Genomic DNA, 13493 nt, shown 5'->3' on the forward strand with positions numbered 1-13493 from the left:
ATATATATATATATATATATTTATTTATTTAATACAATTATATATATATTATATAAGGATTTCTTTGTATTGGACTCCATACAGCTTTTTTGTATTGAGTTCAATGCAAAGCGATTTGAATTTCCCGCCCCGCCTCCCGCCCGCACCGATGCATGCAGCGACGTCACCGGGAAACCCCGGAGATCGTCACTGCACTCGCCGGATGAAGACAGAAGAGGACGGACGTGTTCGGAGGAGCTGTGGGGAGAAGGTGAATATTTTTTTTTAGAGATCAACGCTGGAACAGAACGGATCATCACAGTGGGGACCAGGTAAGTGATGGGATTTAACCACCCCACAAAGTTCGGGTTTATCGATTTTAGTAAAATTTTTAAACCCGAACCAAGGTCGGGTTTAACGGTCGGGTGGTTAATAGCAAAATAATTGACTAAATGTCCCTTCAGACTTTTTCGCAGTTCTTCCTTTTTACATTTAGCCTCTTCAATAATAAGTTTCCTTATACTTTCTCTTTCCAGAAAAACACCAAGTTTTTTAGCCATTTCTCCATTTAGGCCTAAAAAGGCTGGCTGTGAAAAGAAGGATAGGATAGTGGTATATTGTTCTTTACTACCATTTCAATAATGTGGTTTTTGAATTTTTCTGATGTCGTTGTTATAAACACTTTGTCAGATATAAAGAATCCTCTTAGTTGTGTTTGGTCTCCAGTGGATTTCTGAACCTTTTTTATCCCAGAAGTAGATGGAAGATTTTCATTGATATCTTTCTCATTCACAACTTCTAACACTTTAGGATGAAAACCCTGCATAATGTAAAGTGCCCATAAACAGCAGATTTTATCATGTTTGTTGAAAGACTTTTTGCCAAGTTTGAATGGGGTGCCGCTTTCACTAAAATATAAATATAAAATATGGTATACTAACTAGCATATTCTTTGATTTAAATACAAACATACACATGGTCCTGTTCTATTGAAAACATACATACAACTCGGCACTATACACACAAATAAGCTATAGCCCTGCACTAAACTTAGACATAATTTGTCCTATACAGAAAAACATGCATAAACATATATACAATACACACATGGCACCTAACTAACTTCCTAGTATTAGGTGGTGTGCAAAATGATGTTAAAGTTCAGCTCTGAATGGGAGCATATATGGAGAGTGCAGACAGGACATCTGAACACACCATAGCCATAGTGTCATAGCACTCGCCTACACCTATATAATTACACTTGTTTACACTTAATAATTACAAGATTACAATAATGTCAGGTTGTATAATAGCTCAGCTGAGCTTCACACTAGTAGAAATACAACTATGCACTGGGCTTTTTTTCTTACATCAGATAAGTACTTAATTATGACTATTGTTTGTGAAATAGGACATTTGAACTTGCTGTATTTTTTATTATAATTTAAATTTATCAGAAGTCGGAGTCGGCACATTTTTATCAGCTCCGACTCCACGTACCCAAAATTGTCTCCGACTCCTTGAATCCGACTCCACAGCCCTAGTATTTACAATCGGTTTAGGCATGTTAGTCACTATGGACAAATGTTAACACTGTTGAAGGCAGCTAATTACATACTTTTGAGATTACTTTAAATATCTTTGAGAATGTGAAATAACATCTTAAAGTCCACAGGTGCACTTTAATATGTTATATGACTGCATACTTAAGTTAGCAGTAATACTACAATTACTATATGGAAAAGCAGTTATTTTAAAATTTCTGAGACTCACACAGGATTTATCGTGTGAAATTTGCATTCCTGCATATTTGCCAATTTTGTGTTCAGTGTCTGTATTGAGCAGTACAGGATTTGAATGCAGCAAAAAAGCAAAACATTACTGCACCAAGCCTAAAGATAAACAAAAACCTCTGCATTTTGAAAAATTTTATTTTTCATTCCAAGATTTTGTCTAAAAAGTAATTTTGTTTACAAAAGTGTAAACCCCTAAATTAAAGTCAGACTTTTGTGTCTTTACCACAGTGTTTTGGATGATTCCAGGGGTAAAAACGCTTACACACACAGTTGTAAGGAGTTCAGTTTAGGTCTTTAGAGGCGGTTCAGTGGCCCAATGCTGCGTTAAGTGTCTGAAAAACATTTGCAAACACGTAATTTTATTAACCATTTTCAAGCTGTTTTGAGCATTTGCAAATAGTAAAAACATATAAAACCACTTGCAAAAGTCAATATAACACACAGATTACTCAGTTCTGTTCATCGTGGTACATTGTAACACATTTGTGCTGAAATGCATGTGTCAGTGCATTGAGATACTATTCAGAATAGTGTTTTTTTTTTTCAAGTCCCTACTATAATAAGTAGACAAAATATGTACAATAATGCTATTCATTCCCTTTGAATTAGAATTCCAGGAGATGAAAGAATGAACTAACTGAAAGACCCTAGTAGTGAGTTTAGCGACAAGGTAAACTCTGTGGGCAGAGGGTGTGAGTAAAGGAAATAGTGGAACTGGTACCACTTACAGAAGTCCAGCAAGGGATTATCATGGTCCAGTCCTGCATCCACTTGATATCAGGAAGTGTGTAACTTTTTTTTTGTAGCGGGAGCCTGAAAATTGGGATTGCCAAAGGCTGATAATATAGAAGAAGAGGTGATAGTGTAGAAGTAGATGGGGCAAACAAAACAGTGGGGACAATCAAAATCCCTTAAAGCAGTGTTTTTCAGTCAGGGTTTTGTTGAGGTTTCCAATGGTTCCTTGAGCAATGAGCAGTTTGTGACTCCCAGATCTGTTTAACGGACACAAATGATCTTTTTGGTATCTGTAAGGATGGCATTCTTGGCACTGGCCAGCAATGGAGGCATTCTTCGTGCTGACCACTACATTAAAGTACTGTGAGCTGTGGATGTAGTAATTTTAGCAGGGGTTCCCTAAAGACCTAAAAGGTGGAGAAACACTGCTTTAGAGGAACAAGTTACTACAGAGCTTGATTATAAGAAAGCTAAAATTTACACAGGGAGTGAGAGCTTCCTTGTTGTACTGATTTCCACAGCTCAAAATTTGTATACCCATTATCATTAGAAGTAACTGAAATGCTAATTTATACAAACAAATAAACAAGCCCTTTTTCTGAGGCTTTTGCTTCACATAAAAACTAGATTTGGTTCTTGTATTTTGATGGCCATATGGGGCAGCCTTTAGTTGTACTTTTAAACACATTTTAACTTTTCAATATTTTCAAAAGTGTAGGCAATTTCTAGAGATGTCCTCAGTTAAGTTGGGCCATTATTGTAATGGCAGAATGGTAGGATTGTGCATCCTGGCAGTTGTAACAACAAATATTTTTACCTAGAGTGCTTGAGTTTCTGATCACCGTTAATTTTTTTTTCTTTTTACAATCAATAGAAATGATTTTATTTTTGTATGGGTAGTGAAAGTCCACACAGCAGTTTGTGTCAAACTAGTCAATACAACCTTAATTGACAACACTTTGGCAGCATTTACACAGGATAAAAATTATAATCAAAAAATCAATACAATGCTGTCCAGCACTTATATACAGTTTAGAGTCCCAACAAAAACATCAACTTGTGCATAAAAGAATGCTACTGTACACACAGTAGTATATGATAGCATCTCCCCCACTTTACTAATATGGTGTGGTTCCCCAAAGTTTGACAGAAAATGTGTGAACAGCTACCACTTGATTGGAAGTAAAGTGATTTCTTAGCCTTATTAGGCCTAATTAAAGCAATTTTTTTAGGATCTTAGTATTACAAGTACGCACTCTGCAGGGCTAAATTTCTGTTGCAGCTGGATCTAAATTACACTTGTTAGCCCTGCAACATCTCATTTATATTGAATAATTTTGCTCTTGCCTGTAATCTAGGTGTACAAACAGAATAGTTGTTGATAGAAACAATTTTAGTGCTTTTTCCAGCAACAGTAGCAACAAAATGTACAGACTGTGCTGTTCCAATCTATGTACAGTGAAGGTAGAGTATATATAGAAAAGCAGCCTTTACCATCCGTCATTCAGTGATCGAGCACAGGCATTATTGGAGTTTCTCCAAACATTTTCAAGTAATCTTGTCAGGCATCTGAACCATTTGTAAAAAGCTGTTCCTGAATAATATATATATAGGCTGGGGTTCCTTTAAAAAACCCCACTAAAAACATTACACAAAAATTTAGTTCAGCTCCCCCATATCTATATATATCTGGTAAGTTTTGCATACATTTTTCCATAAAAGTAATCTGTGCCTCTTTTCTTCATATGTACAGTTTCCATTACTTTTATTAGGATGCTCCATCTGACTACTAGAAAGTCATTTTTTTTTTTTTAAATCTCTTATTAGTTTTTTTTCTGAAAGACCTCTGATTGAATACTTCCTTCCCAGCAACAATTAAGATGTGTTTTTTTTTTTTTTTTTTTTTTTTAAGGTGCAGTACCTTCTGCAGAAGCTGCTTACAGCAGCCCGATCAGAAATTGGAGAGATAGAGTTGGGGGAAATATTATCCTCTCTAGGACAAGGAATATCTGTATGGCAGTTCCTTGATCTTGTTACTTTACCAAAAATCTTGCAGGGAATTAGCACAGAAACACTTAGCATGGCAATCCAAGATTTGTATGAAGAAATAATTCAAGATGTGTTGAAGCAGGTGAGATCCTTTTCTATTTTATAAATGTCATGCAGGCAATTTTGTTGGACGAACACTAGAAGCATATGGTAGTAATAACACTGCATGTCTTTGCCCTGGGATGCTTAGGCTTTTGCTTTTTATACTTACACCACCATTCTTGTACCTTTTTTCTTTCTGTAATATTTTGTTTAGGGCTAAAAATGCTGGAATAAAAAATGTGTCTACTTAATGTTATGAGAAGCATAGCATGTCTTCATATACGAAAATATTTTTCTGAGAAATCAATAAGCTATATTATTCATTGCCTTTTTCTATTCCTAAATACTATCTTCATTTTTTAGTCATTCAATGCTTTTTTCATTCCAAAATAATCTAGAGATGTTTTCCCTTAAATTGGTAACAACGGTTTTCCTTTGTCTCTCCAAAAATTACCATTTTCTTTTTATGCTACTTTTAGGGATTCAGCTACTCAAATTTTCTTGCTTGCTGTCTGCACCCCATTAAGAATATTTCTCTTTATTTTCTGTCCAAAGGAAACAGGAAATTAGCAGAAATCTTTCCCAAGTCAACACAATTGTCATCCCAGTGAGTTGCCTCAGAAAAGTGTCCACATTGGAGGATTTTTCCAAATTCTTTAAAATATTAATCACCTTGTGAGCAAAGTGCATTGCCTTGCCAAAAGAGAAAATCGGCTTCCCTTGGATTTCCTCCCCTAAAAATTAATCAGCACAGCAAATTAGAGTGGTTATTAATCATTATTAAATTTTTAATAATTAACTTCCTTATATTTCTAACTGTTGATAACACAGTTATCCCTCCCTGCCCTCAGGCACGTTGTCTTGGCGTCACCTTCGATTCTGCCCTCTCCTTTACCCCCATTTCCAGTTCCTGCCAATTTCACCTGCACAACATCTCCAAAATCCGCCCCTACCTGTACCCAGAGGCTGCCAAACTTCTAGTACACGCTCTTATCTGTCATCTGGAATACTGCAACCTCCTCCTCTCTGGTATTCCACTAACCTGACTCTTCTCTACAATCTTTTATGAATGCTGCAGCCAGACTTATCCATCCTTCCCACCACTTCGATCTGCTGCTTCTGTTTGTAGTTCTCTTTATTGGCTTCAAAATGGAATCAAATTCAAGCTCCTGTGCTTTGCCTTCAAATCCCTCCACAGTTCTTGTCTCACTTACCTTTCTAACCTGATAGAAAAATACACCCCAGCCGCTCTCTTCGATTCTTCAATGACCTACTTCGATTCTTCAATGACCTAATAAGGAGTTCCCCCTCCCATAACCTCAGCACACGCACGGCTCCAAGACTTTTCTAGAGCTTTCCTTCCACATCCTATTTGCCTTGCTCCTACTTTCTGCTAATTTAAAAGAGCACTCCAAAACCCATCTTTTTTAAACTTGCCTCCTGTCTACCTGTCTTCTGCCTTACCCACCAATCCATAACCCCCCCCCCCATCCTATTGTATGCCGCTTCCCCACCTCTTAGATTGTAAGCTCTTTTGGCCAGGGTCCTCTCCTCCTCCTGTGTCTGTTTGTTGTTTGCAACCCCTTTTAGTATACAGTGCTGCAAAACATGTTTGCACTATAGAAATACGGTTTAAAAATAATAATATCCCCAACAAACTTTTGGGCATGAATTTTCACTCTGACATTTAGATTTCTTAGCTGCAGAGAACCCAAGTGATGGCACTGCATGGACTGGTATTTGGTGACGTGTTGAAACACAATGTAAAATAACATGCAATAAAAAATAACACTCTTTTCTTCTACTGTAACAAAGTCAGGCTCAAATTTATGGATTGGGTTGATTACTTTCCGGCATCCCTTAAACTAAACCTAATTTTGCTTTAATGTCTGACTCCTATGTAATGTATATGAAAAATGTTAACTAATGTTTTTGTTATCGGAGTTTTCTTCCTTTTATGCTTTTGATTTTTTTTATTCCTATTGTATTTTTTATCTTCTCCTGTTATAGAACCCTTCTTGCTTTACAATAATTCTGCTGTGTCTTTAATATTGTTCCAGGGGTACCTTCTAAAGAAGGCTAATCTACGGAGAACATGGACTGAGCGTTGGTTTGTTCTAAAACAAAATGTTTTTAGCTACTATGTGAGTGAGGAATGTAAAGAGAAAAAAGGCACAATTGCTATAGACAGAGATTGTGGTGTTGAGGTGAGTATGCAAACAGTTTTGTACTTACCCCTTTATCTTCAACTATTGTTGAATTTAGAACACTTTTTAAAAAATTTTTTGCTGTGGTCTATTAATGCACATATGCTTTGACCTATTGAACTACTTACTGGATTGTGGCAACATTGCACAAGTGGCATGTTGAACCCTTTCTTCTACTGAACTAAACTCACTGATGACTATTTTACTGAAGACATCTCAAGTTAGAAATATTTAACACATTTTATTAAACCCTAATAAAACATACCTTTGTTGTCTTCTGTATTATTTTCATTTACATTCTGCAGACTAGTTTTTAAGCAGTGTCTGCTGCATTTAGGATTTAACTCTGCAGATTAATATTACAGTTTCCAGTGTTTTGTCTGCTCTCGATCAGTGTTTCCAACACTCAGATGTGTCATTGTCATATGTGGACTTGCAACTTCAAGTCAAATAATATATTAAAATGTTACCATCCTTGGCTTTAAAAGTACAGGAGGGTTTAGTTCTGCTTTATGGGTATAATTTAAAAAAACATGATTAATACTTGTATTTAGCCAAAGTTTTTAGTTCTTTGGAAATTTTCTTTAGATTGGTGTAGTACTGGGACAGCATAGTGTATGTACGTGGTGGTTATGATTCATGCCCTAAGTGGGCTTATTGCCAACCCTAGATAACATATATTGGTAAAAACAAAGAATAAAAGAGAGAAGGTTTTTTTTGGCAAAATATGTGTTGTATTAATGATAGTAGCTCATAGGATGATAGAATACAGAAAATGTTAGAACCTCTACACGTTAAGATCGTAGTTAGAACATGATTAGGCTTTAAAGGCACTTTACAACAATCATCTAAAGTAGTGTGTATTTCAATAATGCCAGTATAATATAGTAAAGTTAGTAGTTGCTTGCGTTAACACTGTAGTACCCGAAGCGTTTCGTCCGTTGCAGGCTTCCTTAGGGGTAGCGGTACATAAGCGAGGCATTAGGCCAATGCTTGATATAGTCTGAGTATGTTGCAAACATAAGTTAATGGGTTAAACATGAACTGTTTAGGCAGTACACAAAAATCCTAAAAAAAAGTCACATGTGGATAATAATTGAATATAATATAAATGTCATCACATAGTGCATGAAAGTACTGGGGCACCCAATTTAAAAATGTAATGATCAAATTTTTTTTTTGCAAGTAAAACTTCAGTATGCAGTAAATCCTTTTTCTTCTGAGGTGTAACCATAAGGGAAAGTTTCTAGAAAGATGTAGTTTAGGATCCTGTTCCAAGAAGCCTATTAGTGTTTTACTTCCCTATGGTTAGAGCCACATGGTTTCAGGAACTTGGTGAGATGAAGTAACTAATCAACAGCCGGTCACAATTCATCTTTCACGAGTAAACTGACTTCCTAAAAGGCTAATTAATGATTCAGAGGGTTGTTTTAATTCCAGACATTATTAGCAGTTTGCTTTATTTGAACAAAAGTCTTATTGATTCAGAATAAATTATTCACTTATTCATTAGACTGCCTGCGGTAATAAATCTTAATTGTGCAGAGTGTTTTTGACTCTTGCATTGCCATCCTTTACTTAACCCAGCCATTAGTTTGTTCTTGCCTTGCTATCGGGTAGTTGTATCACAGATACCTAATTTCTGAAGATACATGAACTATCAAACAACAAAGTAATCATTTACTCAAATGAAAGCTGTGGTCAGGAGGGACCTACTACTGGTTCCCCTAAAACTTTTAACCACCCTCATCACATCATACTCTGCAGAAGTTTACTTCAAATTAGACCTCTGTTTTGGGTGGCCAGCTTAAAAAGAAGTCAGCTCAGCTCCCCAAAAGGGAGACTTCACATCTGAAAGGAAGGATTTTTATTGGGGTCACCAGGCACCACAGATGGGGGTGACAACACAGATTAGGATGACATCTTGAATGAGGGTGACAACCCGGATTTAGGGTAACAACATAAATTATGGTGACAACGCTAATAGGGGTGCCAACACAGATTAGGGTAACAATGCAATTTAGGGTGACAACATGGATTAGAGTGATACCGCAGTTTAGGGTGACAACAGGGATTATGACAACACAGAATAGGGTAACATTGTGGATGAGGGTGACAATACGGATTAGGGAGACAATGTCAATTAGTGAGACCATGCCCTTTACAGATGGGGGTGACAACAGAGATTAGAATTGTGGATGGGGGTGACAATGTGGATTAGAGTAACTACGAAAAAGTCAGAACTGGATGGCATGGAAATATGCCACACCCATGAATGCCAACAGCTTATGACAACACAGAATAGGGTAAGATTGTGGATGAGGGTGACAATACGGATTAGGGAGACAATGTCAATTAGTGAGACCATGCGCTTTACAGATGGGGGTGACAACAGATATTAGAATTGTGGATGGGGGTGACAATGTGGAATAGAGTAACTACGAAAAGGTCAGAACTGGATGGCATGGAAATATGCCACACACAAGAATGCCGCTTCCATACATATATAATGAATGCTTTATTTTTTATGGATTCCAGCTGACACAGCCAGTGCCACTGAGCGGACTGACATTCCAGTGCAAGAAGGTGAGAATAGATATCTAATATTAGGCCAGTGTTGCAGTTTGTGTCCGCTTTAAGTGCAGGTATGGCCTGTAATGTACACAGCCCACACTAACCAACCACAGGATACAACATTCCTTTTAAAAACACTATTATTTTTTTAGATGCCGTTTATTGTTTGAAATAAGATTTTGCATAATTCCTACATTTTCAAGAACTGAGATGGCTACAGATTTACTATGTAAATAATTTCTTCATCTTAGATACTTTCTGACCGAGATGGCCGTCGCTGTATGTTCTGCATTAAAACATCCACAAAAACCCATGAAATGAGTGCGTCTGATACAAAGCATCGGCAAGAATGGGTGACAGGTACGTGTGTTACAATTTTGTAAAACAGGTTATATATGTGTCCTTTATCTTTAGGAGTCTGCCAGTAGGATAGAATTGTATGATGATCATATATTATCCAATAAAATGTGTATTTACCATAATGCTAATTTGAATTGTAGGAGAATATGGGTAGGAGCTAAAATGGTTAAGAAGAAATGTTTTTAGTAATAGAACAAATAAAATTAACTTCTGGCCATTTCTCTTTGGCTTAAATATGGCTTAAAGCAGGGATGTCCACACTTTTTTGGCTTGCAAGCTACTTTTAAAATGATCAAGTCAAAACGATCTACCAAAAATAAAAACTTGGACTTAATAACTCCTGTACGCGGTAGAGTTTATTCTGAAAGGCAGGGCTCTGCGATCTACCGGTGGATCGTGATCCACCTGTTGGGCACCTCTGGCTTAAAGAGTTAAACCTACTTTTCTACAGTATTTCTAGACACTGCTAAGGGATATGCAGTCTCTGTAGTTCTCTGCATACTGTATATCTTTCAATGTTTTACATGTATTCAGATGTAGAAATATTTTCCAGACCTGATACTATTTCCATCCTAAAATAAAGCTAGTCAGAATATTCTTATGGTCTTTAACTTTTTAATGTTTTTAGAATGTACTATTTTTAAAAGTTTTTTGTAGCGTGGGAAAGGATTAGAATCTCTGTTGGATTTTATTGCTGTAGCTATCTTCTTTAGGGATATTTACTCATTTTTGTTCTGTTATCAGGAATAGTAATGGAGGGGAAGTCCAAAGTTGTAAAGTTGTCACCAGAGTAGGAGTTAAAGGGAAACACTGACATTTTATGTGACATTTCTAAAAGGTTTAATTTCTCCTAATGTGGAGATTTCTACTCATTATTGTCAAATTTCTGGAATAGGATGCAAAGGAAAATCTTTCAGATGAGAACATTTGAATGTGTATATAATATGAAGACTCAGCTTGAAAATGTATTAGCCTCTCACTGCTACCTGCTAAGGGAGAGTAGCAATGTAATATGCTAGTGCAGGACTGCCTAGGAATTTTAATACATTTGCTTTATTACAGCAGTTGCTGATGCTTTGTACAAAATCTTTTATATTTGTACTGTTTCAGCTATCCAGACTGCTATACGTCTGCAGCAGTCAGGTTCTATCTCCCTAAACCGTGAGCTGCAAAGTAGGCGAAGGGAGCAAAGAGAGCAAAGGGAACAGCGCAGACTTCTTAAAGAGCAGGAAATGCAGAGACTGGCGGAACTTCAGAATGAAAGAGAAAGACAGCAAAATGAATTGGAGCAGCTGAGAGAGGCACAGAAAAAGGCAGAAGAGGCCATAATACAAGAACAAAACAGGCAGAGAGAACAGCAAGAAGAGATGCAGCGACTTCTGGCAGCAAAGCTAAAAGAGGCAGAGGAGGTGAGTGAGGGAAATGATTTACTGGATATTAATAAACAATGTGACTAAAACATCATCTCCTCCAAAAAATTGTTTCTGGAGCAGCAGGACCCACCCATCTTCTTTCTGACTCGCAACAAGGGTGTTTTACAGCATAGAAAAGTAATTTTCCTGCTCAAAAAACATTTTCCAAAAGGTTAGAAAACTTTGTAGGCAGCAGTAAACACCTGAAAAAAATATGTAGCTGTAAATGCTATGATAATCTCAAATTATGCCTAAATCTTAAGCATTCTTATACACTGGGTTATGGCCAACCTTAATTATTGAATAGAACACATCTACTCAAGCACTTTTTTGAATCAGTGACACTACACCATAAGCTTGACCCACTGATCAGTTACTGGAGGTCAGCTTTCAATGATATCTCAGCAGAAAGTGCAAAAAAGTACACAAATGCAACAAATATAGTGAATGAGCACATATGGACATATGGTCTTGCTCACTAGGGATGTGTGTGCGTGCTGTTTTTGTTGTATAAATAGTAAATACAAAGTTTAACATTTCATGATTTTTGTTTCTATTCAGTAATAACCATATGTTCATGTTTTTCCATTATTTGTGATACTGCCTAATTTATAAATATATTTAAGAGAGCAAATTTTCCATTATTAAGTGCGGTTCTCTGTGATTTGGACTGGGAGACAATATTGTCCTCAAAGAACACAGAACAGAAACAGCAATGTTTCAAGTCTGTTCTACAAAAGCAAACTGAAAAATATATTCCAATAGGTAATAAGTTTAGGAGGGTAAAATTAAAACCAATGTGGCTGATGTAAAAAAAGCCATGAGGAATGAGGAAAGGGCATTCCAAAAATATAAAAATGAAGGACCACCATCATTTGAAATCTATAAAGAATTTAACAAAAGATGTAAAAAGGAGATAAAATGTGCAAAACTTTAAAAGACAGCATGCAAAGGAAAGTAAGGCAAACCCCAAAAAACGTTTCAAATATATTACCAAAAAGATCAATCAAAGCATGTAGGCCCCTTAAAGGATGTCGCTGGGTTGGTAAGTGGGGATAAAGACAAGGCAGATTTACTGAACACTTTTTTTTAGCTCTGTGTGCACAAAGGAAAATGAGTCACAATGGCTCAGAATTGATATGATAGAGAAACAGCTGGGAAAAATTAAGCTTGACAAAGCACCAGGACCTGATAGATTACATCCACGTGTCCTCAAAGAGCTGAGCTCTGTGATTTCAAAGCCATTATTTCTAATTTTTAGAGACTCTTTAGTCACTGGCAAGGTACTGATGGATTGGCGTAAGGCCAATGTGGTTCCTATCTTCAGAAAGGGAGCAAAGTCATTACCAGGTAACTACAAACCAGTTAGTTTAACGTCCATAGTTGTAAAGGTCTTAGAGTTTGATAAAGAACCATATAGAGGAGTTTCTGCTAGAAAATATTATAAATGATAGTCAGCATGGCTTCAAGAAAGACAGAAGTTGTCAAACAAATTTACTGGCTTTTTATGAGGAAGTAAATAAACAGGTAGACAGTGGAATAGCAGTTGATATAGTGTACTTGGACTTTGCTAAAGCATTTGACACTGTACCCCACAGACGGTTTTATACAAGTTAGGTTTAGAAAAGTCAGTCTGTAAATGGATAGATAACTGGCTTAAAAACCGCATCCAGAGAGTTGTAATTAATGATTCATACTCTGAATGGTCTAAGGTTATTAGTGGTGTACCCCGGGGTTCAGTGTTTGGACCTTTACTGTTTAGCATCTTTATAAATGATATAGAGTTTGGGATTAAAAGTACCATTTTTGTGTTTGCAGATGACACCAAACTATGTAATGGCATTATGTCCATACAGGATGTCTATAATCTACAAGCAGACCCGGATGTACTGTTTGATTAGGCAGCCTGTGGCAAACGACATTTAATAAAGATAAATGTAAAATTATGCACTTATCCACAATTATACAATTATCCACAATTATGGGAATACATTTGGGGGAGTCAGAAATGGAAAACGATCTGGGGGTTCTGTTGGATCATTGACTTAACAGCACGCAATGCCAAGCTGCAATATCTAAAGCTAGCAAAGTACTTTCTTGTATTAAATGAGGAATAGACTGCAGAGATGGAGACATTATCCTGCCCCTGCACAAAGCATTGGTCAGACCACATCTGGAATATGCAGTCCAGTTTTGGGCACCAGGCAGTTTTGGGCAGAGAAAGGAAACTAATTTAATAAAAGAATGGAGGAGCTCAGCTATGAGGAGAGATTAGCTGAACTGAATCTATTTTCCCTTGAGAAGAGTTATATAAGGGTATGTATAAGGGGGGATATGAA

The 13493-nt window shown here is 36.7% G+C and overlaps 1 protein-coding gene across 6 annotated transcripts in view; it reads left to right on the top strand.

Annotated features, from left to right (window-relative positions):
• The window catches only part of DEF6 (DEF6 guanine nucleotide exchange factor), a 44592-nt gene that overhangs the window by 16283 nt on the left and 14816 nt on the right, over positions 1-13493 (top strand). For 5 of the 6 annotated variants that reach the window (XM_072422914.1, XM_072422883.1, XM_072422877.1 and 2 more), the window contains 4 exons: positions 4423-4641; positions 6662-6808; positions 9634-9742; positions 10853-11151. In XM_072422914.1, the coding sequence (XP_072279015.1) occupies positions 4423-4641; positions 6662-6808; positions 9634-9742; positions 10853-11151 (774 nt within the window). The remainder of the gene's footprint in view (positions 1-4422; positions 4642-6661; positions 6809-9633; positions 9743-10852; positions 11152-13493) is intronic. The other variant, XM_072422900.1, reaches the window with a different exon arrangement.

This window comes from Pyxicephalus adspersus, chromosome 1 (genome assembly GCF_032062135.1).
Source record: "Pyxicephalus adspersus chromosome 1, UCB_Pads_2.0, whole genome shotgun sequence".
In the NCBI taxonomy this organism is placed as follows: Eukaryota; Metazoa; Chordata; class Amphibia; order Anura; family Pyxicephalidae; genus Pyxicephalus; species Pyxicephalus adspersus.